At 37.4% G+C, this 26,734-nt stretch overlaps 1 protein-coding gene across 1 annotated transcript in view; it reads left to right on the forward strand.

Moving 5' to 3' along the window:
* Window positions 1-26,354, forward strand: part of LOC139725545 (uncharacterized) — a 62,172-nt gene extending 35,818 nt beyond the window's left edge. Inside the window, exons 4-11 of the mRNA XM_071636632.1 lie at window positions 9,818-9,892; window positions 11,285-11,353; window positions 12,380-12,527; window positions 13,370-13,636; window positions 15,599-15,847; window positions 16,382-16,840; window positions 17,598-17,732; window positions 25,627-26,354. Of these exons, the coding sequence (XP_071492733.1) occupies window positions 9,818-9,892; window positions 11,285-11,353; window positions 12,380-12,527; window positions 13,370-13,636; window positions 15,599-15,847; window positions 16,382-16,840; window positions 17,598-17,732; window positions 25,627-25,796 (1,572 nt within the window). The 3' untranslated portion in view covers window positions 25,797-26,354. The remainder of the gene's footprint in view (window positions 1-9,817; window positions 9,893-11,284; window positions 11,354-12,379; window positions 12,528-13,369; window positions 13,637-15,598; window positions 15,848-16,381; window positions 16,841-17,597; window positions 17,733-25,626) is intronic.
* The last annotated feature ends 380 nt before the right edge of the window (window positions 26,355-26,734 follow it).

Here is a 26,734-nt window from a genome sequence, read left to right on the forward strand (position 1 = left end):
TGCTGGGAGAACACATGCGGAAAACTGATGTGGATTCATGAGACTTGGAGCAATCATCAAATAGTGTACCACCAGACCTGGTAGCAGTCAGGGTATGCACAATACTATAGGTTTTGAAAGCCCCTTTTTTATGTTCTAGATGTCTATCCATCCAATATCGTTTCTTGTGTATCATGCCGCAAGTTGAAAACAATCATCTGTGAATGAAACTTGGTAAGGCTATGTAAATCCAGGGGGCGTTCCACAAAACTTGTCATTGGTGACAACTGTTATAAGTAGCTGAAATCTTTGCATCTGACAATACATTTTATCAAACGTTTCCCTGGAGTCGATAAGGGTCATGAGGTCAATAATCAAGGGTCAGGAGCCCTTCATTATGAAAAAAAAAATGCAGGAAATATCTTGTGACTTTGATTTTTCAAAGGCAGATGAATGGATTTCACCAAACTCAATTGTAATACATGTATAAAAGTTCACAGTCACAAATCAATATGTAATGTAATTTTGTTATTTTGGAGATGCTGATGAAATAAAGAAGAGTTTTTTTTTTCTTGTCTTTTTTTAAAGAAGTCACACAACAACCCATGGGTTCATCCTACATGAAGGATCATATGTTTTACTTAATGCTCCCTGATTATGCAGTGCAATTCACTGATAATTTCTGTTGATACCTGGATACTTTGTTAATGAGTCGTAGAATATATTGTATATAACATGCATTTCTTACAACACAGCATAGAATGTAAGTAACCTGCAAATCCTTCTTGTACTCTATCTGCTTCCACCTGTGAACCAGGGCGCAAGGATTGTGCAAGATTGCTGTGGCTTTGGCTATAGACTACCTTATCCGATTTCAAAAGGTAAGTCTACATGACTATAAGGTTTGTTCAAATATGATGCGACAAACCCCCTGACATTTTTAGTGTTCAGATATGGTGCGCCGAACCACGCCACTTTCATTATGTTAATGAATGCACATGACTAAAAAAAAAAATAAGATAAAGATAAACTCATGACATTGTATCTTCACTTACTTTTGAGCTTGATTGCACCATAACTTCATGCCACTGTGTGGCAAAATATATTCCTCTTGCCTCAGTGTTTTTGTTTTGTTTTGTTGCATTTTGATCTGTTTATTTGTTTTTTACCATCTCATATCGCATTGATTTGTGCACTAAAATGTTGCCGGAGTTTGACTCATCATATCTGAACAAGCCTTTATGAGTCATTTTGGACAGGCAATTAGAACTCACAGTACTTTGGTATTCTGAAAATGAAATTGATTTTTACGAGTTTAATTGATTTTGCATTTTCTACTTTCTATGATCTGTTTTTGTATTAGAAAAGAAATTAGAGGTCAAGGGAAATTTTCTGGGTTTTTTTTTGTGTTGTTGGACTATGTAATTTATTAAGATCACTTGCTTTTCAATGTTTCACAAGTTAACTTTTTTTTGTGGATGTTGTGAATATTTTTGCGCACTTGCCTTTGTCAGGGTTATGTCCTGATGTCGACGAGAACTTTACTCGTGAATGCTTCAAAGTCGATCCTTGAACTTTAAAGATTGTCTTCCCCATATGTAGGCTGAAATTTTAAAGTTGCTTTTTGATCAGTCACGAATAAGAGAAAAGTAATAAATTTCAAAGCTTCTTTAAGAAAAAATAGGTATAAGTGAGTTTTAATTGTGAAATTATAGTGATCTTTAAGTAAAATGGAATAAGATCCATTTATTATCCTCTGCCAAGAAGTGGTGCCTGAATTGTTATGGTTTTGAGTAGTCCATCCCTCCGTGTGTGTGATAGCTTGAAATCTGTTAAAATAATCATAAATGTGAACAAAATGTGTTAAGCCTATGTATGACTGAGTCTATCAAATTGCATTGTGGAATCGAAATAAAGGTCACAGTCAAATTTGTCTAGTTTTTATTTGTAATAGATTCATACAATGTCTGTTTGTTTTTCATTGTTTCCTACATTTTCAACCTGATGCTAGTTTTGATCACCACTTGAAGAGGGAAAGCAGAAGAAGATGCAGCTCTTGATGCAGCTTGCTTGCTTGAAGATCAGAAGATGCAGCTTGCTTGACAGAGGACGTCAGAAGGATAACATACATGTGTACCAATTACTTCATTGTTGACCACTTGGTACTACCCTGCCCTGGTGATATCATTCAGAGTGCCTTCGACACATTGTTCAAAGCACATTAAATATGTGTTTTGTCTACGGTATGCAAAACCTCTCATCAACCTTTGGACATTTGGAATTACCCCGAGTTCGTGAACCGAGATCTAAACTTTCAAATAGATAATGAAGTGATGCATTCTTTAGGAGTTCCCACTGAAACTGCTTTTTTTTCACTGTTTGCCATACGAACATGGACTGAGTGATGGACAAACAATAAATTGCGCCCAGGGGGCCTGTGTACGGACATAATTTGATTTGTTCAATGGTTTTAGAAGACACTTGAAGAATCATCATTGTGACAATGAAACTGTGAAGATACTCCAAGTCCAGTTCTATGGAGGAACCAAGATAGAGACTGATGATACAAGTTGTATACAGTTGATGAAGCAGTACTCTCCATTAGTCGATGAGAGTTTTTGATGAGGAGGTGATTACCTTTAGTCCAGGGGACATTGAACAACGACCTTGTAATTTTTACATGTCCTAGTTTACATGTGTCAGTATGGAGTAATGCATTACCATGGTAACATCAAATTTTCATAAAGATTACAAATACAGAATGTGGATCAAGCTACTCAGTTTTAAATCAATTCTGTTGAAATTCGATTGTCCAGAAATCTGTTGCCATGGCAATTGCAGTTTTTAAACAAATCATACAAAATTGTGTGGATCACGCTGCTCTCTTAGTTTCTTTTTTTTTTAGCATTTAAATTTGAATTTGATACATATGGTCACTATGATATGTTATCGTGCAAGACACTGTGGGGGTCATAAATCCGTTTCCATGGCAACAGCATCTTCATACAAATTATCCACAAGTACGATGTGGGTTCAGCTAACTTCCTCAGATTTTGAGCATTTGACTTTAAATTTGGCACATGTGACCACTGTATTATGTACCTGTGCAAATTTTATTTTTCGTCATTGTCAAATATTGTAGTATGTTGTCAAGTTAATGGTATTTTGTAATGAGAATCATATAAACTACAATGGATTGAGCTTACTCTCTCAATTTTTAGCAATAACCTTGAGATATGACACCTATATATTGTGACAAGATAAATTCTAGATGTGCAAAACACTTTTCTCGTCAATGTTAAACAATGCGTTGCCATGCTAACTTATTTTTTTAATACAAAGCAATCGAAGATATTGTGATTGACTCATAACTCCCTCATGTTTTAGGCATTTGACTTGAAATTTGGCACGTGACCACTGTAGTGCGCTAATGTGCAAATGTCATCTTTTGTATCGGTCAAAGAAAGTGTTATCATGGCAGTGACATTTTCAAATTAAAAACTTACACAACAGTTGATTATGCAATCTCCCTCAGTTTCTGAGCATCTGGCCTGAAATATTGAACAGAGTGCTAATGTAATGGCAACCATCTTTTAAAATGAAAATCAAACAAAAAATACTGTGAATTGGGTGAGCTCCCTCAGTTTTCTAGCATTTGACTTGAGGTTTCGCGCATGTAACCAGTGTAATCTTAAAATGAGTCGCACACTGATCTCACTGTTGAGTAATCTTGCTATGGTAACAACTTTTGTTACATTGTACTTTTTTTTCAACAAAAGGCATACAAGAATATCATGAATTGAGCTAACTCTCTAAGTTGTAGGTGGGGGTATCAATTACATCCAGTTCGAGTTGAAAATATTGGCCCAAGAAGGCCTTATGTGTGTCATTTGAATATTTAAATGATCCGAATTTCACATGCTTGTATCATCACTTGCAATAGCATTGATCAAAAGAAAGAGTATAATTTTTTTTTTATGTTAACATTTTACAACCAGACTGGATGATCTATGTTGAATATTTGAATTATACAGCTGAGTAGGCAATTCAATTTGAACATTTGAATGATAGAGCCAAGAAGATATAATACTAGTATCAATTTCATTTGAAAATTCAACTTGATAGTGCCAAGAAGGCCAAAGGTATTCAGAGTGAGTATTTAAATTTGATATTTTAGCCTACAATAGCCATAATGTATCTCATCTGCATAGATAATCAAAGAACCAACTGACAGGGTCAAAGGTATTCCATTTTGATACTTATATTGTAGAGATGAGGCTTTCATTACATGTAATAGAATTATTGTGTTTTGTTGTGACAGACAGAATTTATTAAATATTTTGATCAACCTAGTAGCACGTGACTGTCTTTCACCTACTTACATTACTGTGTTATTTTGTGCGATTGAATGTGGAGAGTGTGAAATGATGTCGAGGTATCGACACTTCAAATTGTTAATAAGTTGGCATCACTTGGAATTTATTTCTCACTCTGAAGCGTTGAATCAACACTTCTGTGGTGTCAAATAAACACCAAATAATGCAAACTTATAACACTTTGAAGTGTTAGAATAACACCATGACAGGTGTTGGGGTATAGATTCTAACAACAAATAGTGTTGAAGTTACACCGTCATTGGTGTTAAAGGGTGTCAAAAGAACACCAAAGTGGTGTCAACTTATCAATAATCTAAGCAACACCAAAGCTGGTGTTGGTATATTTTAACACCACGGGTGTTGAACTTACACCATAACTGGTGTTGGGATGTCAAATGAACACCATTATGGTGTCAACTTCTTAACACTCTCTTAAGTGTTGAAAAAACACCGAGGCTGGTGTTGGTATATTTTTACACCCTTTAACACCCATGGGTGTTGGATATTTTAACACCAGAGACGGTGTTACTTCAACACCAGATGGTGTGGTCCTTTATTGAAGTTCGGCCGGTGTTAGATTCAACACCAGTGGTGTTAAATCTAACACCACTGTTTTTGCAGTGCACCATCATCATCATCATCATCATCACCTTTCCCCCTCAATCACTCCCCTTTCTCTTCTTCATCTTCCTTAGTTCTTGGTATCCAATTGTAATTTTGCCATATTCCAAATCTTCTCACGTCTCTCTGTCTCTGTCCATATCTGGAGGTAGATTTTGGTAGAGATCAGAATCTCTGACAATGTGTTGATGAAAAACATGAGGTTGGCTCCTGTGCTACAAGTGATTTCCAAGCACATGGCAGCAAAAGAAAAGAAAAGAAAAGAAAATAAGAGCACATACGTGAGCTGCAATAAAGATTATTGCGAGTTGCTTAGAACACTGTGATATGGATGATAAGGTTCTGGCATCTTACTAGGGAAATCCTGGTATCAAATCCCATCTGTCACTTGCTTCCTTTATCAAGATGTTTTACCCACTAAATCCCCTTTATCCAAGGTGTACAAATGGTACTTGGCAATTCTGGAGTGGTGATAATAACAAGGCCTTCTGGGAGATTAATTCATTCACTGATTACTGTGCCTTGGGTAAATAAGACCATATGACAATGATGTGGGGATATAACAATATCAGGGGATGTATTTACCCACTTATTTTGCAGACATTATTAAATGTCAATCGTGATGTCATTTGGTTGGAAACCAACAACCACAGCATAATGAGGTCTTCCTCTATTTGATTGGATCGTCCATGAAAACTTTCTTGTTGTCTCAAAACCTTGATGATGTAGAATGCACCTGCTGAGTATGAAGTGTGGATAATTAGATTTAAGAAAAGTTGACAAGTTGCCGAAGATATCATCAAGGTAATACTCTCTTGTGAGTCTACACATCATTATTGCTTTTAATATGCTTCTTTATCATATCTCTTCAATAGGATGTCAGTGCTATCTGATTTACGGATAAGTAATCATGTTCTGAAAGGTCAACTGAGCAATATTTGAGGCTTGGGGTCAGTAGTTGGGGTGATGAAAATGGAAATGATCGAATGCCCTAAAGGAGATGTAAATTTGTTGCACACAACAAGACAAAAACAGATTGATCATCAAAACTAAAGCTAAAATCAGATAAATATAAAAAAGGTTTATATAACAATCTGAATGTTGATAAGTCATCTAACATAATATGCTTCGGCCACCCATCATGTTCTGTTTGTCACACAACCCTCTTGTGGCTTGAGTAACATGTCTTTGTTTTCTACCTAAACTGTCACTGAATTTCCCCTTTTTGGACAGGAATATTTTTTTTTCTTCCGATGCTAACCCTGATATATGTTGAAAGGATATTAGGTTATAACACATATCCGGGTCAGACAGAGTTTGTTGTGTTACAGTAACTAGGAAAAAAGGAAGAAACATGCAAAAGCATTTTTTTTTCAGAAGAAATGAATTGGACCATTAGGATGAATGCAATTGTTATTCACTTCTTTTAACAGGTTTAGGGTAAGTGGAATAACCTTTAACATGCAGGACCATGCTGTACTACATGCTAAAACTGGCTGAAACTGACTGAACTGTAGTAGAAACACAAGAAAGACATTCACTTAATTAAGTCAACCATCCCTGTCAACTTCAATTATCAACTCACTTCTGATGTAGAATTAAGGTCTCCAAACAACTTTCAAGAGAGTTTTGGGCAGTTGATAAATGTAAAGCTGTTTTGATTATGGGGCTAGAAATGCATTTCTGAAATGCCGAAAAAAGTGCAATTGCAATTGCTTTTGAGCCAGAAACGCATTTCTGCAGAGTCGATAAATGCGAAGTCGTTTTGAAATGCGTTTACAGCTTGGACGTGCCCATGCCAGCCAATGCCAATTACACATCTCCGCTCCTCTGGTCAAACTGTGCAGTGACAAGGCCTCCCAATCGACTCATGACAAAGATGATAACCACAACAACTTTAGGAACGCGATGCAGAACGCATTTGCAAAGGCATTTTGTTACTGGGTTTTATAAAATGCATTTCAAACATGGGAAAGTGATGTATGTATATATATATATTTTTTTTTTTTTTTTTTTGGGGGGGGGGGGGGGGGGGGGGGGTCAAATGTGTTTTACAGCACACACAGTTGATTCTGTGGGTGCTGTTCGTTATTCCGAAGGTTCGATATTCCGAAGGTTCGTTATTCCGAAGGTTCGTTAATCCAAAACACACAAATTCCCCATACCTAGAGGTTCGTTAATCCGAAAATGAAAGAGGGTTCGTTAATCCGAACATTTGTGGCGCTATTCCGAAGGTTCATTATTCCGAAGATTTGTTAATCCGAAAATGAAATTCGGAAAAATGAACCTTCGGAATAACGAATCTTCAGAATAACGAACCTTCGGAGTAACGAGCTGTAACCGATTTTGCTGTATGTCATTTCTGTGCTATAAGCCCACATTTTTATATATACATTTACAAGATTATTAGACTATATCACCCAATGTATTAGACAACACATTTTTTTTTCCATTCAGATAAGATACCCCCCCCCCCCAAAAAAAAAAAAAATGGTGTGTGGGCAATACATGGTAAAAGCAAAGGTAACTTAAAACTTTGCTGAATTTGATAAGTTAGATCTTAAGTGACAACAATAGTTAGTGCTTGAGCATTAAAATTTGGGTTTTTTTTGGGAAGGGCAAAAAATGGTCAGATTGTACTGTAGTAAATACACAGATTGAGTTGATACACTTCTGATATTGTACAACTGTGGTTCATGTAAATTTTGGTACAGCACATGTATCCATGTAAAAGAGGATTTATTGAAAAGGAGATCATGATACAGGGTGAGTGAAAACAAGAAGAAACAGGTGTACATTGTATTGTACATTGTATTTAGTAATGGTATCTTTACCAGTTATCTAAGATTGCAATGAGGGGTTTATCATTAACACAGAATCTTCTGTGGTGCTTGTCAACAGTAAGTAAAGTGTGGGTGACAAAAATGATTTTTCATGTTATGGGAAATAACCAGGTGTTGTTAAAAAAAATAGTTTGTGTCTACTATGGCCGCAACTTTGCACCTTCTGTGCATATAAAGACGGTCTTTCAGGTGAGGTGTTTACATGGCACACACCGCAAAGAGGTTGTAAAAGAGAAGACCATGCATTGACAATAATAACTACCACAGTGTATATTATGGTTTGTAATCAAAGCACAAACAGTGTTTTGTTTGAAATTGACATCATGTGGTCAGATGAGAGGATTAGAACTCACTTAGCTGTGAAAAATATCCTAGCTTTCACACATACTGAGAGTGCTTAATTTGAAACAGGATTGCAATGATGCAGTCACTGGAATTGTGTTTCAAATTACGCATTCTTGCCATGTGAATGTAAACTGGAATCTGAGCGTGATTTGAATCATAATTCCAATCGTGTTTTAAATGATAGTCCAGAGGTGTTTTCCAATCAAGTTTTGACAGAATTAAGCAGCGAAATGACCATGTAAATGTTATTTACCTCCAATCGTGTTTCGGGGGCGGAGCTTACTGTGACCTTTCAACCACTTCCGCAGAGAAACCGCACTCCTCAAATGCTTGCACTGCAGTCAAAGCGCTTGCAACGTATGGCTCAAGAGTGATTGATTGGAACTTAGAAAGAAGCCAAACCCTCCCTCCTTGCTGTGAAATTCAAACCACAGAATCCACTAAGCCTTCCTCGGTCGGTCGTATGAATGAACAATGATTCAAATCGTGATTGTAATCATACTTTGTAATTCAGCATTCAAATTACGCACTCCCTGTACATGTGAAAGCCAGGTTAGACAAGTCATGCTCCACAGAGTCACAACAAAAGCTGTGGTTCTGATATGATTCCTAGGGGGTTTTCCAGCTGAAAGTAGGACATGGTTACATTGTCGTAGACAAGATATGACTTACACAACTGTTGATTTGTGGCACAGAACTTGGCACAAGGTTTTCACATATATACTTTATTTGTTAAGTACTAACTGCAACAGTGTGTATTTCCCACAAGCTAAGTGTCAGTGAAAAGTGTTTTATTTTCCTCTGCAAAGTAATGATTAATGTGTTGTAGACTTTCTAACTCTAGGGATGCTCACTTATGCTCTTATTTTGTGATCATGCATTTCCCAGCTCTAATCTTTGCACAACTTTATAAAACATTTCTTTATCTGAAACCTGTGATGATTCTAATGTGATTATACTTCTACATGGCAGGAAAAATGAAGGCAACAGGAACATAACAAGTTCATAATTGAATAAGATACTGGAACATATAGTGCAACTGTAAGCATTGCATGATGGGATACTATATCATTGTGTCTTCTTTGTGCATTGGTCATGTCATCAAAATTGTAGGGAGAATATGATTGCATCATAGTTGTCTTCTAGGACAAGAAGAATTCTCTGTCAAAGGTAGAAATATGTAGCAGCACAATGAGTCATGCTTTCATTTTCTTACTTTACTAAGAATGGTTTTCATCCACGCATTGACCATATCCGCTCGTGGTCATACTACAAACTCCTTTAGAAGGATTAGGTAGAATTTCCTTCATGTTTTGATTTTAGTGCCACACTCTACAGCTTCCTTCTGATCTATTTTGATTGGTGCCATTTTTTTGTGAAGTTTTTATTCAGTGATGAATTGAGGATATCTTTTTTATGCACTTCAGGGTCTCAAATATGTCTGTTTAAATAGATTAGTAATACAACAGACATTGTACATGTACATCCAAGCAAGGAAGACAATTTCCATTTTGGTGAATCTTTAAAAAGCTGTATAAGATTAATTCATTTCAGAAGCACTGCATTATATTTTCCATCTATTTATCATAAAAGGTTGTGACATGACATTTTCTCTTTTTTTCATTGTTGTCTTTTTTTTTTTTCTTCTTTTAGATTGAGAATCTCAAGAAATCTAAGAAGGGAGCAGACAAGGTGAAGCAGGCAAACTTAGAAGCGGAATTAGCCCTGGTGAGTTGGCATTATTGTGTTCGAAAACCAGACTCTACTTTAGTATCTGTTTGCTGCGCAATGTATACTCGTGCTGTGTGAGTGTTTCAGTGTTGGTACAGATGTACAGATTGTCGTACCCTGCTCAACCATGTGGATCAAACTCCTTGTACTAATTCTCCTTGCCTTCTATTTTCCCTTGTGTGTAAATGCAGAGCTCCTGAGTTTCACAAGCCGCTTCTGCTATTAAGTCTATTATGTGCCATATCTTTTTAGAGTGTGCTGTGGAGCCATGTAATCCGGTGCAGGGGATTCACCGATCCATTGATAAATGCTAGAATTTTGGTCTTTTCTGTGAATCTGTTGGCCTTACTCCTGTGAGTGCAAATACAGGTGCAAGTTCCAATGAAGATCAGGAAGTGCTGTAGGCCTACAGATATCACAAACATCAAGGTGTTATGTGGTATATACTACATGTTAACTGTGGCCTGTCTCAAAGAAGAGTTTATTTGGCATGCTTCTGTGTAAGCTAGATTTCAGTGGTATTTTCCATCACGATACATATGATGTACAGGCTTGAGTTGATTGTAAGGTGAAAATTTTCCCTATGGCATATATACATAAATATCTTGTTGCTAGCGGCCATCTCCGTAAGCTAGCTGTACGTCATGTTCATATGAATGGGGGGATCTTACATACACCCATGCATGTGCAACATGTGGACGTCAATTGGTTAATACTTTCGGTGTCAACTTGTTTAACCAGAAAAACTTTAGTGGCACATTGCTATGCACAAATGTACCAAAAGACATTTACCAGAATATTTTTTTTTCATTTATGTGTTAGTAATGTATGCTTGTTCAACTTGTTCAACTTTATTTCCATTTCCATTGAATAAACAGGGAAAATGATATACAATACATTAACGGAACATATTTGTTACAATTTCAAAGAAAACGTACATGTGATCACGAGTAACAACAGAAATTCCTTTTCTAAGGTATATACATATACATAATACAAAGATTAGAATGGAAATGGAGGGTCCCACTAAAAAGCAAAGCTTGTAGGGTATGGGACCCTCGGAATGTATGCTTAAATAAAGCCAGATGCGTAATAGCTACTAGATATATACTCATTTGTGGCAATTGGTCAGTTGGATTATAGAGAATCTAAAATCCATTTTATATTGCTGGGCAGTGGCAGATCCAGAGGGGGTGCAACTAGCACACGTCCCCCCCCCCTTTATTTTTCATTAAAAACAAAAGAAATAACAAGAAAAAAATGGAATGATACCCGGAGCTGTTGTGCCCCCCCCCCCCTTACAGAATTCCAGGATCCGCCCCTGTTGGTGTTTTCTGTACATGTTGCATTCATTTTGTTTTTGCTGTTCTCTTTCATCACACCTTCCAGGCAGTAAGTAAAGACACAGAAATGGGAAAATTGGTCATCTGCAAAACCAAAGAATTTGAAGAGTACAAGGTAAGAATTCAGGGAAATAAATCAATGTAATCATCATGTTCTTTGATTGAGAGATTGTAAACAGTTTTGTGGACATCCATAGATTCATCCCAACTGGTTTTTGCTGCTATGAGGAAGAGTTGTAATCTATGCCAGAGATGTGTTTAAAAAGTTTTTGATAAGAACTGCCTGGTTCCATGACTTTTGCTCCTGCGACAATTGCTCCCATATGAAATTTGCACGCGAAGCCAAACATAAATTCTACCCACAAACATGACCCTCACCGTAATCCTAATCCTCACATTAAACTAAACCTAAAACCCTATCACAACCCTGTGACCCTAACCCTAAGTCCTTAGAGAAAATAAGACCAGAGCAATTGTCACAGGAGCAAATGTTGTGTCACCGTCATCAGCAATGTGTGTCAAAAGGTCAGTGGACTTTGTGAAAGTACTGTTTAGTCTTTTCTCTGAATACTAGCTTCTGCAACAATCTAGGTGAATTTTCATATCATAACATGCAGCAAAGAGGGGAACTATTCAACTTGTGTTGTCATGTTTAATGACTAAATACCTTTAGATGGACAGGTTCATGTTAAAAAAAAAAATGGTGGGATATGTAATGTCCTAATGTTGTAGTATTGGAAATTTTTGAAAATGCTTTGTTGTTTGGTATGATCATGAGGTGGACTTGTACATGAATGGAATGATGCAATGCACTTGCTGATCAATTCATATTGAAATCTTAACAGGACAGAGCATCATTTTTTTAGCACATGTAGAACAATGTCTTGTCAAAACGACATGTTGTTGATTGACTTTTCGTGATTCTAGTAAAGTGGTGGATCCAGAGGGAGGACACCAGATGCGTGCCCCCATTTATTTTTTGTTAAAACACAAGAAATAAAAGAAAACAAATTGGGGGAGGGGTGCATGCGCCCCCCCCCCCTTTAATTTTGTAAAGGCACCCCCCTTTACAGAATACCTGGATCCGCCCCTGGTAAAGATAGCTTTATGATGATAAGCTTTATTCTGTATATTCTATCAGGCAACCCACATTAGAGATGCATCTCTGAGCTTCTGTGACAGTTCGCTGGAGACATTGGATCGGATGAGGCAGGTCATCGTTGCGAAGCGTGAGGTGGTTTCATCGATGTCGCCTAATCCTATTTATAATGGAGACCAGGTCTCTCAAGGTATACAATTCAGTTTTTTTCAAACCCTAAAAACTTTACCAGATGGAGCTAATATGTGTCCTATTAAGTTTACATTTTCTGTTTCATCAGTCTTCATTGTAGTAAAATCTCCACATCTTCATTGAAATTCATAATACATTTGTAAGGGTCAAACATTAAGAAATGTCATACAATTGCAAGGATTTGTTATTCATCTTGAGAAAGACTCTTTCATATGAATGAGTCATGTGATGCGAGGATATGAAGGCTTTGTAACTGTAAATGAACAGATCTTCCAGAACTTACCTGATATGAAATATCTTGAAGAGAAAATGTGATGTGCAGGTCAGGAAATGTGCATATTTCACCAGTATGTGCCTTATTGAGGCCCAGACTAATCTGATGATAAAATTCTTAAGCCAATTACATTATGCATTTCCAAAGAAAGATTTGTTTTGATGCATGTGACTATTCAATAGTGGCATATCTTTTTAAATGTCCCCTCACATTTTGCAATACTGCACCATGTTAGCATTAACTTTTACTTTTGCAACATTTTTATGTGTGTCAGATACTGTGAAACTAGAAACATTTCCAGCACAAAACTTTCATGAAGTCTCAGTGGCATTCAATGCACAAATCATTGTGTATACAAGAACTGTCAAGAACTTTAAATTGCTTTTAATGAATTTTGGCTCCTCAAGAAATTCACAAAAGTTTCATGCATGTGAAAATTTCTAGTTTTACAGTAGCTTGCATGAATGGGAGTGCTTTTCCATAGATGAACCTAGCGTAGTAAAGTCAGTGCTGTGTATTAGTCAAAAGTGTGATTTGATGTGATTTGATGTGATCGGTATGAACAGATGGTGTGTCAACAGTTGAGGATGTGTTCAGAGCACTTCAGATGCAGCTGCCCCCGAGAGATGGGACTCTTGACCGCTCACGCTGCTTCGGTCTGGGGACAAGAACCTCCTCCTTCTCCCACTCATTGGACTCATCGTCAAACAGTTCAATTCCTCCGAGCCCCCAACAGAGCAGAACGCTCCATCGCGCGTCTCCCCCCTCTATCCCTAGCAACCCTTCCCCATCGCTAGGGGCAGGTAGGAGAATGCACGGATCCACACCAGCACGTAAGCCACCTGTTCACTGGATTGGTGTCACTAACCTTGGAGTTACGTAAGGACAAAGAGAGGTGCAGGAAAATAGATGTGGGGAGCAAGGATTTAGTGCATCCAGAATGATCCATCCAGTGTGTGAATAGAATATCATAATATTCTTTGGCTGTCATTCTGATCATGGTTGTCCAATGAAAGAAATCTTTGACTTGCCATGTACAGTTCCATTGATGAGAGAGAAACATAATCTTTTCCCACTGTGTAGTGCAGTGCTCCACTGTATGCCAAACATTGGCTATGTACTGGCATATCTCTTCCCTTCTATGAAAAAAATCTTGTAAAAATAGTTTGTGACATATTCCCAATATATCCATCTAAATTTGTATCTACTGGGTGCATTGATATTTTGATTGATGAAAGTGTCTGTCTAACCATTTTATGGACAAAAAAATACTGTATTATCATAAAATATGATTACAAGCTAATAGATTCTTTTTGTCCGGGAAGATATAACTTGTTTCACCAAAACAGTCTCTGTTGAAGGTTTGGTTTTTTTTTTTCCCCTGCCCTGTTTATAGTGCAGTTGTATGCATTGTATGTATTGCAAAAGAGGAAAAATAATCTGAATTTAATGCATGCCCAAATAGAAATCTAATCGAAACTACTGGTATAAGATGAGTGACAACAACAACAACGACAACAACAAAAGAGAGATTATAGTACAGAAGAATGTGCCTTGTCTGGTTTCTTCTCTCAACTTCTTCAAGTAAGGAGAGAAGGGTTATACTATAAAGGGGCTGCATGATTCACTGCCAGCATGCAATGAACATTCACATTCTCCAGGGATATGATTACAATCACATTGCAGTGAGTTTGACTACCACATACTTCCTTTCTCCTCACTGCCCTTCTCTCGCTGTCTCGATTTTGTCTAAGAGCTTATTCTCACCAGCTAAAGTGGCTAAATTTGGAGGATTCCTGTTTGTATTCCCAGCACATTACAGCATGTTAGGTGCCTAAAATATCCTAAGCAAGAAGTAGATCGTAGACTAGATAGAATGTCTTCTAAGTGCCACTTGTCAAGGGGATAGTGTTGTTAGTCTTCCCAAATACAGTATCTTGTCCTTTACATCTATAGCTGCGTACTGTAATTACATGTTTCATGGCATGATACAGGTTTCATGGATTGAAATGTGAATTACAAAAATGCTGATTTCAGATCTAAAGATTTTTTTTTTTTCATTTTGACTTTGGTGATATCTCCTTCACATAGAGCAGCAGAAGCACAAATACATCACAAATACATCACATTCAAAATGTGGACATGTTTGGTTTTTGTTTTTGTTTTTGTTTTTTTTTCCTGTGACAGTGTTATCCAGTGCAGAACACTACACTCTATCTTTTGATTAACTTGTGCATCTAATCAATTCAAAAAATCTATACTTATCTCTAAAATGAAAAGAACAGCTATCTTGTTTTAGTTGGTATCAGGTTCAAGAAGATTTTGATTCTCTGTGTTCAATGTGAACTCAGTGTATGTGTGTGGGTTTTGTTTTTGTTTTTGTTTTTGTTTTTTCCAGATTGCATGTGTTTCAGGCTCTCAATCTTTTTTCTCAGTAGCATCTTTATTTGTTAGTCTCATGTTGGTATTACTGCAAAATAATTGGCCTTAGAAATGGTTTTGATCTTTTGAATTGATTTATGTGTTCATTTGTTATTTTGTATGTATGATACATTGTTGTCATCTACATTAATTATTGTACATGTATGTTTTCAAGATTAGCATGCATGGGACCCCTTTGAAAATCAGTACCTGCTAAAAGGGCTTCCAACCCACAAGTGGAAACAAAATCATGTCATATGAAGTTTGTAGTCTCCACAAAAAGTTTTGACCACACCAGTCAACTAACATACCCATCCCTATAACCTCTCCCCCTTTACCTCCACACCCCACACCCCCAACCCCCATTCCAGGAGGAGTCTACCAAGGAGGAAATGACATGGGTATCTCAGATGAGTCTGATGAGGACCATGACTACCAGATTCCCAATGAAGAATACTTTGGGAAGGGGCATAACACCAGCCTAGAGGGTCAAGAAGAGGAGTACCTCGCCCCTCAGCTCTCTGAGCTCCCTCTTAGTGGTGGAGGGGGTCCCAGGGTCCCCCCTAGACAGGAGTCTTTGACCCTCCCCTCTGATCCCAATGCTGGCACCTCAAAGATTCCTGGTGAGATATGACTCTCTATAGTGACCCATACTTGGCACTTTGCCCATTTGAATCTTGTTATACTTTTGCAAAGATATCAGCATCATCTAAGAAACAGGTCAAGGGATCCTAGTCACCAAGTCCTTGCAGCCGAATTGTCATGCTTAGTTATGAGTAATTTGAATCATTAAAATTACTGATCCATCTGTGTGTGGTACTTAACTGCAATTAGATGTTAGTACCAGCTTAGTCTGTCGATTCATAATCTTTGCTTTTATTTTCTTTCCAGTTTTTACTGTTCTCTTGTGTTTATTCTAGTGAAGGCTCTATGCTTCAAACATAAGATATGCACAGTTCTAGTGTACAAAAGAGTATTCTGACCTAGTAGAAAAAAGTGTATATAACAGAAACTGAGTTTAATCCCATGGTCATGCATCAATTCGCACAGCAGATTCTTCAACAAATATCATACAATTCAATACAAATAACAAAAACCGCCCTCCCAAAGTCTGTGTGTTTCTTCATGCATCTTTGACTTGCCATCTCTGTTTTCAGGAGATTACATGGTTGTCATTGAGGACACCAGTGACTTGGAAGAAGCTCGGATGCCACCTGGACACTCTCGGAGCTCCACAGACTCCAGCGCCAGCAGTGGCAGTACCGGGATCGGGAAGGCAACTCCCGTAAGGCTCCCTCGCGTGTTGCCTTCAAACAACAGCTTCGACGGCGTGGAGGGGGAGGACTTTTGCTGGCGGGACAGAAAGAATGACGTCAACCGCAAAGAGAAGGAGGCAGCCATGTTGAAGCGAAAGCCGGCACCACTCCCCAAGCCCGCCCTGGACATAAAACCCAAGCCTAAGCCCAAGCCGAAGCCGGCATCTTCTCCGGGGAGGGACAAACCAATGCCCATTCCAAGGAACAATAGTACGGAGCAGGAGACAGTCGCGGACCAAGCTGATGATAGCGGTGGACTTTATGAAGACATGAATGCAGGTACAAGCTGTATTCTACATTGTGGCGGAGATTTTTTGATTTTATCGGGGGGGGGGGGGGGGGGGGGGGGAGGGGAGGATGGGAATATCCTTGGGGATGTGTAGGTAAGATCATAAGGAAGCTGTATATATTTTACCCAAAGTATTTAGTCTGTGTATCTGTATGGCTTTGACAGGTATGGCCATGTTTTAGTAGTGGACATGGAATATAATGAGAGAGCACTTAAAAATTGATGTAACACCTCGATGGCATACTCTCATGAGTTAATCATCTGCGAAGTATTCGGAAAAGTGATTTACTTCAGAGTCATGTGAGAGGCGAATGAATATGAATGATGTAATGTTCGAGGATAAAGATTGGAAGGATATTGAAAGACCCCAGAGAAGAGGTCTGATTTGCTTTATCTTGGAGGAAAAGAGTTTCAGAGTTTGGAAAAACGAAATAAACAAACAAAGCCACATTTGACTCACAAATTACTCTAAGTTGTAGAATATGTGGCCAGAAGTAATTGTAGTTACCCGCCCTTGAAGTATACGTGAATATCTTGACCAATCTCAGCTTCATCATTTGAACCGCTATTCTTCTGCCAAACTCTGCGTCAACATGAAATAACAGGGGCTGAAATTACTCCACCTTGGATGACAAATAGAAAGAAAGTGTGAAAAAAAAAGATTATTTGTGACATACACCTCCTGTAGTAATGCCAAAGACATGGAGAGAGGCAAGATTAGTATAATCACAACTTTTCACACACCCCCAGCTTCAAAGACATCAACAGTAACCAAAAATGGGTCAGCGATTCTGTCAACCTATGAACCCGAGCCTGAGCCTGGCAGAGGAGTCTACTACTCACAGGTGTATGAGAGGGACAGTGATGATGCAGAGGACTCGGATGGAGACTACTGTGTGGCAGGTTAGTCTACATTTCAGGCTGCAAAACTTAACAAATACTGTTTAGGTAGTATACTTATTGTGTGAAAGGTCTTTGAAAGAGGTCTTTGAATGTGGGTGCAGCATAATTTCTACTAGGGACTGGTCAGGTTAGCACAATGCTGTTTGGGATTTGGTGTGAAATAATGCATCATAATTTTGTTTATTTATGAGAAAAGTAACTGCTGGTCTTTTTTTATTTTTAAACTCAGAGGGTATAATGGATCAATGGCAAGTCAATGGCTGTGATTAAGTGAGGAGAATCTTTAGAGTGTACTATTTCCAGACTATGGAGTATTTAGTGAAAGCTCCTACCCTTATAGAAACAGTGAAGATCTGAGATACATACTGTATTGATAGACATCATAAATAACATAGTTTACAGCACTTCATTAAACCTTTAATCTGATCATTTTCTCACTAGAGTGTGATTGCAGTCCTTAACATTAATCTGATATGATCCTTACATGACTGTTTTTTTTTTTCAAATTATAATGAGAATTGTGATTCTCTCCATGAACAGGAAAGTGCAATCGTAGTCCTTTGTGATTTGTGTAAAGTTAATTGAGAAAATTACCATTGAACGTCCAAACAAATACCTACCTCATAAGATGATTCGAGCACCTGTTACTAAACTTTTTGCTGAATATTCATCTTCCTTGTGAAGGGTGAATTGTACTAAATATACCAGATGCACTCTAATCATAGTCAGCTCTCTATTAAAAATACTTTATGCTATGAATTGAATGCTTCACATAAAGTGGTAATCAGGGCCTCATTTCATAAAAGTTGATATGATTTAGCAACTCTTGCTGGAATAACACCTTCCCATGGCAACAGCCAATCAGAATCTGAATTCTTGTTTTTTACCATCATGACAATTGCCATTCCAGCAAGAGTTGCTATTATATCAACTTTTTATGAAATGGGGCCCTTGTGTTGTCATCAAAATCAAGAGCTTAAAGCCTTCGTTCTTGGATATTTCTTTTCTGCAGAAAATTTGTGTTGTGTTGAAGTGAAAACTGTGAAATCTTTCTGATTTTTCTTCTTTACCTTACCTGTAGCACCAGAGCTAGATATCAGTCCCACTTTTGTTCGGGGGATCGTGAGAAAATGTCTAAACTGTGAGCATGTGGTGTAGAACTCCAATCAAACATTCTTCCCTTCTTAAATTATGATTTTTTGCACATGAAAGGTAGTTTAGTTTTTTGTGCAGCCAAATAAATAAATCAAAGGAACACCTTCACAGAGTACCTCACATTTCCTAAGACTTCCCACATCAAATTTAATAAACCTTTAAGGTGTTTCTGTTATGCTTGCAATTTCTCACAAGTAGCCTTGGTTCCAGACAAATTCTTATTATTCTTCTGAGACTAACTTATGATCAAGCATGTTGGCACAAAGTGTCATCCCATCTATGTCATGTGGAAATGTTATGGTGGGGGGGGGGGGGGGGGGGGCGCCAGGGATGGGAGCGACGACACTGGTTTGGGTTTGATTCCAGTGGCCTGTGTAGTAACATGTGGTGTGAAGTGCTGTCAGAATGACAGCATGGTTGATGGACCTTTTATAAAGACAACTGTTTTTACTTATCATACTTTTGTCTATTTGGGAAAGAATGGAATGTGAATTAAAACCATGGAAAATCAATGTTCTTGTAAGGTTGTTCCATGCAAAACTTAATATGATTGCAGGGAACAGCCTGGAACCAAGGCCAGTCTCTATTGGGCACTTATATTTCACCCATGAGTGCATTTGGTTTTTTTTCCCTTACTGAAGCACCAATTTTTACAGGACAAGCTTTTTGCACATACCAAGTTTTTGCCTATGGTAGCTTTACAATGCACTGAAAAAAAAACCTACTTTCTGAATTCACTCTAGTTTTTTTTTTTTTTTCATCTACTATATGAGTTTGAGTGAATTAGATAATCACCCCCAGCTAAACTTTGGAAGTTCTTAAAAGTAATCATACTATATATATCATGCAAGTCTGTGTTTAGACCAGGTGGGCCAGACTTATTGTATTTGTACTATTGTGTTAGCAGAATATGAAGATTTTTCCCTCAATTTGATGCAGCCAGGCCCCACTGCGTAAGACATCCTCTTTTAACTCAACCAGTTGATGATTCAGAATATTTACTTTCAACCGATCAGGATTGAGCATTTAGAGCATAATATTATGCTTATCAATATTAAGTTCTTAAAGAATTTGATTTTTGAATGAACTGTTACTGCAGCAGAGTCCTAGTTCCATTGCTAGTAAAGATATTGTACAGTGATGTCATTGACGAGTTTCATCTGAATTCTTCTCCATAGGACCCTTAAGGGTGCGAATGTCTGAATCTGAATATATGGGCCTTGAAGGCAGCGCACAAGATGTATCATGACACACAACGCGTGATAAACCTCTTTAGTGCTGTAGGTTTTGTGTTTGTTTTTTGTATATTTTAAATGCACTGCAAATTACAAATGCTGCTTTTTCTATCGCCTGCTGCTCTCATTACACAATGAGGTTACCATTAGTAACCAAAATGATTATTGGTTTAATACTGGTAAATTGTTAAGCGCAGAGTCTACACGAGCTTTTCATCTTTAGAAAAAGCTTAGCAGTCTAATTATAATTTGCATTCTTGTCATGCTAGAATGCAAATTGCCTCTAGTGGAATGAAAAATAAATCAATGCTGCTATTAAGTGAGAAGTTGTGGGACAGTGAAGATATGATGATAGCTGTTCAGGGGTTAAACATTTCCACCATCAGTAAATCTTACAATTCTGCACATTCCCGTGGACTTCTGCAGGTAAAAGCACAGTCATGCGATGCTGATATGTTGCTGTTGTAATAGCAGTGCTCATCATATTCTGCTGTGGACAGCACACACAATATCGTTGATGTATCTTGTGCGGAATCAGGATTTATGTGCTCCATTTCCCATAATCATGAAAAGCTGATATTTCTTGCTTATGTAACTCAAGACATTTTAGTAATTTGAACAAGAAATATATTCTATGGTTTTCAAAGGATGTCATATTGGTTGGGGGGTTTTTCATGATGGTGAACGTTATTTACACTTTTTATATTTTTGTGGACTGTTTTGTCTTATCTGCACATTTTTTCATACTCCTGTGTTCTAAATATGAATTGCTTCTTGGGGATATATGTTCCTTACAAATACTTAGCATAATCGTCCTAGCCTTATGCCTTTGACAATAAAACAGCTATTTCTTGTCCTAGCTGAAGGCTACTCTTTCAAATTTATATTACAAATTGTTATTATTTTTCTGCAATGCAAGCCTGGAAATTAGATGATAAGAGACTTTAATTTTGTTTTTTCTCTGATGGTAAAACGATACAAATTTCTTTTGCTGACATGGATTTTCAGCTGTGCGGAAAAGAAATCTAGTGGTAACCAAAGGAAATAAATGACTGTTGCAGAGTGCAATTCCTTCAGAGATTATTTCAATGTGTTTTCTGGGAAAAGGAAAATATTTATTTTCTCTTTTTAAGTTTTTAACCTGTTCAGTTTTTGACAGGTGTGAGAGGGACCAATGAAAAAATTAATCATAGCTGGAATTTTGTAGGAATCTGTTCAGTACTCTGAGCACTTGATTTTTGTAGGCACTTTTTTTTTGTCAGAATGGCTGCTGTCTCTCTGTCTCTTCTAGTTTGTGGTCATTTCGATTGATTAATGGTAGATTGCATTGTAGGACATTTTGTTTGCTTCTTGTAAGGATGCCCCAGTATGTGGTCCTTATTCATATCCAGTGAATACAGACTGGTTGTCCATTAAGTCATTTTTACCCTCTTCAGAATAAAGGACTCCATAATTTGTACCCATTTAATTCTGCCATTTTCTTATCACATACATTCTAAAACTTTTCATAAATGGTTTGATTTACTGATTGTCCATTTCATTCAAAAACTCTGAACATCATTTTTGTTTTGTTTTGAGTGTAAAAGAGCTAAAACAGAGCTCAAATTATGACTGGGACTAAACTGTAGCTTACTAAGATCTCAAAGCCCACTAAGGCATTGTTGGAGAGGGGAAAAAGTCCTGCTTGTGTTTTTAGCATGTTAATAGCTTCAGTATCCATTCCAAGTATATATGAAAGATCAGATTTGGGCAAAAGAAAAAACAAGAGTTTTATTTGATGCACTGTTAGCTTTTATACTTGTACAGTGTTGTCACTTTAGTGAAGAGTGTTTTATTGGGATACTATGCAGTACAGCGCACATAGACATATTAGATACTCATGGCACAAAACCTACATGTCTCTAGTCGTTGGCAGTGATGACCTTCAAAGGCATGATATTGTACTCATGATTCCTTCGCAGCACTAATATCAGCTTTCATCTAAACTGCTTCCTTTATGACTTAGGTTGCACTCTATTAGGCAATTAACTCATACACTCCATCAACTCATATCTCTTAAACTTACGTTTCTATAGAGCCTTATATAACAGCTCATGTTTGCTATTTGTTGTATTTTCATTCTTGTGGCAAATCAGATGGCTTCGTTCCACACATTCCCAGGAAGTGAGGTAAACCATGAACACACAAAGGGCCATACGAAGGCCAGGTTGTGTGGCCCTGGCAAGTGCTAGTGGGAATGATACAAATAAGTGGTTTCTTGGTGATTTGATGCATTTTGGCTAAAGGTCTACATCACTTGTCTGTGAATCTTTAAGATTCAGACACTCTGTTTTTTTAGTGCATGTTGTTGCTTTGAAACCCATGACATTCTTGCATCTGTGCACAGGAAGCAGTATTGATAATGCCAAGCATGCACATATTCACCATTTAGCTGCTACTCATCAAGTCTATGAAGTGTAGAAGACAATATCAAGGTCCCTTCACTGCATGAATGATCAGTGCACAGTTGCATTCAAACTTGCCTTAGACCATCCTATAGAAACAGAGCAGTGGCTTTTAAAAACAGGTGGTCTTTATGAATGCAATTATCTGAAAAGTGGTCTTCTTGCCTTTTAGTCTGAATGCACAGGCAGTTGAAAACACTAAAATTGACTTTTTAGCTTACTTATCTATTTTTGCTAATCAAAAGATCATGCTAGTGTTAATCCCTTGTTCAAGCACATATTTTAGAATCAGGGCTGTGCTTGCTGCATCATTTTAAATTACGATTAACATAGATTTATCAAAAATATGCAAAGCAGTTTGTTTATTTGATATCATCATTGTTTAGTAAATGAATATTAAAACCACAGACAGGTTTAAAGCTTTAGGAATATTTGAAAGACGTATGACATTGATTGTAAGGGAATGTGTGTCCAAATAGTATTTTGATCAGATAATTAAAGATGGGCTCTTTGCATACTATATTGTACAGCAGGGCTGGGGCCACTGAAAATATATGTCGGGCCACCAAATAAAAAAAAAAAGGTTTTCTTTTGGTGGCCCGATCTGACAACTAAGAATTTCAAAATGGAGCATTATGTTGCTTTTATTTCAGGCCACCACATATCTTTCTCGGGCCACCAAAATTTCACAATTAAAGAATTTAATTCTTTAATTATTCTTCTATTTTTTATTCCACCAAAAAAAAAAAAAAAAGATGAAAAAGATAAAAAAGAAAACACCTTCAATATTTGCCTGAAACATGACTCATTTGCTCTATGTTATTTGTTATGCTACTTCTTTATTTGTTGCAATTATGGTAAATTGTGAGTTCTGTTAATGTTTGCTTGCATGATCATCACATTGTGCTTCTCATAGAATGCTGCCAACTTGTTCTGTACAAGAATGACAATAAAAACGTGCATGAGTATGCATGTGTTAAATTATTGTCATTTAGCTTGGAAGAACTGGATTTACTCTTTATGTGCCACGTTTGCATGCCTGACTCAGTTGAAGGCTTTCCAAGTTTGTATGAATTAATATTTTGCTAAAAAGCACACCCCCTCCCCCCCCCCCCCCCCCCAAACCAACACTGGCATACATAGAGTTAAAGAAAGTGGCTCAATTTGAATGTAACATTCAAAATTCAAAATTAATAGTCACTGATCAGCCTTCATGATGTTTACATATTATTTGCATTTTAGCATTGGTAATGAGCTTGTTGAAAACAGACCTGATAAATTTGCATCATGATCATAGGTTTCTCATTGATATGGACAAGACTCAAAGTAGTTCTTGATGTTTTGGGTACACTCTGGGAGTAGATATCTGTAATTTTGATGAAGTTTCCAGTGTACATGAATACATTCAGAGGCTCTATATCTATCTGTGAAATTTGTTTACTTTCACTGTGCATACAGTGTGGCACTTGAACGTTATTATAAGGCCTGTCAGAACCAAATAAACAAAATTTGGCTTTAAGATACAACAGTATGTTATATTTCTTGGCTATTTGTTGCATGTTTTTTTGTGTATGTTTTACTACAGCTTCTCAAATACAGTGAGTGTGTGGTTGATTTTAGTAGGTGTTTCATGTTTGAGAAGTTCAAAGAAAGTCTTACCTTTGAGTGTATGGGTGTAGTACTTTTGCAATGCTTCACAGAATTCACTGCTCAGAATTCAAAGCAGTTTATCACACTTTCTAAAGATTATCAACTATTTCTTGTCACTGGGTTTTCAAATAAGCTTATTTCAACTTTCATCTCAACTTTCATCTTCCTTTTATGTGCTATTTCTCCTTGCACATATTCCATGTATGGAATATTCTCCATTTTAATCTTCTTTTCTTCCTGCTTGTAGTCTGTATAATTTGTGTTTCTTTCGTTTCATGTAAATGCAAGAATAGCAGAGGGCTGTAGTCATAATGTGTCAGAAATACTGTATATGCCGAATATTTTGCGAGGTTTTTATTTTCCCGAATTTTGCGAGTCAGGTGCTATTCGCGAAATTAAAGACACGCAAAAATATTGACTCTGATCCCGATGTGGATGTGACATATGCATGTACACTTCTCCGTTCAGTACAAGATTCTGCGATCGCGAATTTAACCACTCACGAATAGTCACGATATCGTTGGGAATACCTGATTCATGAAAATTTAGACTCACGAAATATATGGCGTATACAGTACGCTGCTTGCAAGATTGTGAGCACCTGTTTCTCGTAGCATTTCAGATTGTGTGATCAGAAAGTGTCATATGAAAGCATTGACATTGGTCATGTTTGTTTTCAGTTAATGATTATTGCCTACATCTTTACCACCCTGTCATCAAAATTGTACTTTGGATATCACATTGAGATATCTTGCACAGCATGCTGTAGTGAGGCCATGTAAACATACATGGGATGATTCTCTTTCTTTCTTTTTTCATTCTTTCTTGCATGAAAGATAAATGATTTTAACAATTATGATGTTTGCATTTTTTTCATTAAATTGTCTACCAGTACCAGTATCTTCCCTTTTCAGAGGAAGATTAGAGATTTTAAGTAATTTGCCTTTTCTACTATTTTTTTTTTTGCTTCAAAGTGACATATGTTACATCCATGTACTGTGCTGTGAATGGCAATACAAAGATTATTGTTTTTGTTTTCTTTTTTTGTTTCTCACACAAAGTTTCATTGTGCAATTTGCAGAATTCATATTAAGTCCAAATGGTTGTGCATTTGAGGCAAACAATTTGTCAGACATTTTGCACTATATGCTTCAGTACCTGTAGCAAAGCTACTGTACCTACAATGTACAATGCTTCACCGGTTTCAGTATTCCACTACACAGATGGTATTGGTTACATTTTGACCGAAATTGAAAATGCGTAGTTAGTGCATTAATATTCTTTGCTTTTGAGTTACTGTTGGTATTCATAAAGAGATGAGACTTATGTTCTGCAACTGTTTATTAAAGGAGATGAAGCAAATCATAAATTCTGATTCTAAATGTTGTTTTTCTCTGTCAAACATTGCAGACTTTAGCTCCTTCCAGAATGCCGACGTCATGAAGGCAGACGCAGTTGGGCGTACTTCTGCGAAGCCTGCCCTCAACAACAACATGAGGCAAGGCTCAGAGGGACAGAGGGATGGCAGTGCAGATAACGAGGACGAGGATGAAGCCATTTACTGCAATCTGCCAACATAGAGGGCTCTGTTTTCTTAGAATCACCAGGAGTATTCAACAGGGTAGAGATTCCCCTTCAAGATGCGGTCACATCTGTTATGTGTTTCACACTGTAAAGGCAACGGTGCTAGTGTACTAACATTCAATACGCTTTATTCGTTCATTCATCGCAAAGAGCAGGGTGAAGTGGTCCCGCCTAACATCCAACTGGACACTATGGAAGACCAGCTTAGTGTAGCTGAATTATGGGCTATCCAGCCATCTTCTCAGATGGAAAATGATCAAACAAGCAAAAACAAAACAAGCAAACATATTGAAGGGGCAGCGTAATACACTTCATGCACAGGACTGAACATTGCATAGATGAATATGGTTGGAATGCTGCCCTTACAAAGGCAATATTTCCATCAAAATGAAGCAAAAACAAAAACACCACTTACCCAAAAAATACAGGCCAGTCAATAACAATGCTGTTGTCTATGTCAGATGTTTAAACACTCGCATTGGTCTTGGCCAGTTTATTGTGTGTATAGGTATTTAGGCCTACATGGAGTGCAGGTATGAAAGAGAAAGACCAATTAGGCGTACAATCATGGTTAAGTACCTATCTAATAAAACAAAACCATCTGTATGGCATTTTGTTTTGACTGCAATAGGACACGCCCACACTGTCAATCACTTTCCACCTAGTGTCACTTGTCAAGACAGTATATGGCTGTAATTTGTCAGTTGGTGTTATATTTCTTCATTTTTTGATTTTGCCACTGTAATGCTTGGATCAGGGGTGATTAAAGACACCATTCTCCATGCCTGATGTGTAGTGATAGCCTCCTTTGCAGTCATAACAAAAAGTATATACAGTGTTGTACCACCAGACTGTAACATCCCTTGCATTGAGTGTTAGGGAGAATTGAACATGTTTTTTTCCTTCCTTCAAACTATGTTGTGCTATTAGCAAT

Source organism: Diadema antillarum, unplaced genomic scaffold (assembly GCF_040938485.1).
Source record: "Diadema antillarum isolate AM-2024a unplaced genomic scaffold, OU_Dant_1.0 seq00000049_RagTag, whole genome shotgun sequence".
Taxonomy (NCBI): domain Eukaryota; kingdom Metazoa; phylum Echinodermata; class Echinoidea; order Diadematoida; family Diadematidae; genus Diadema; species Diadema antillarum.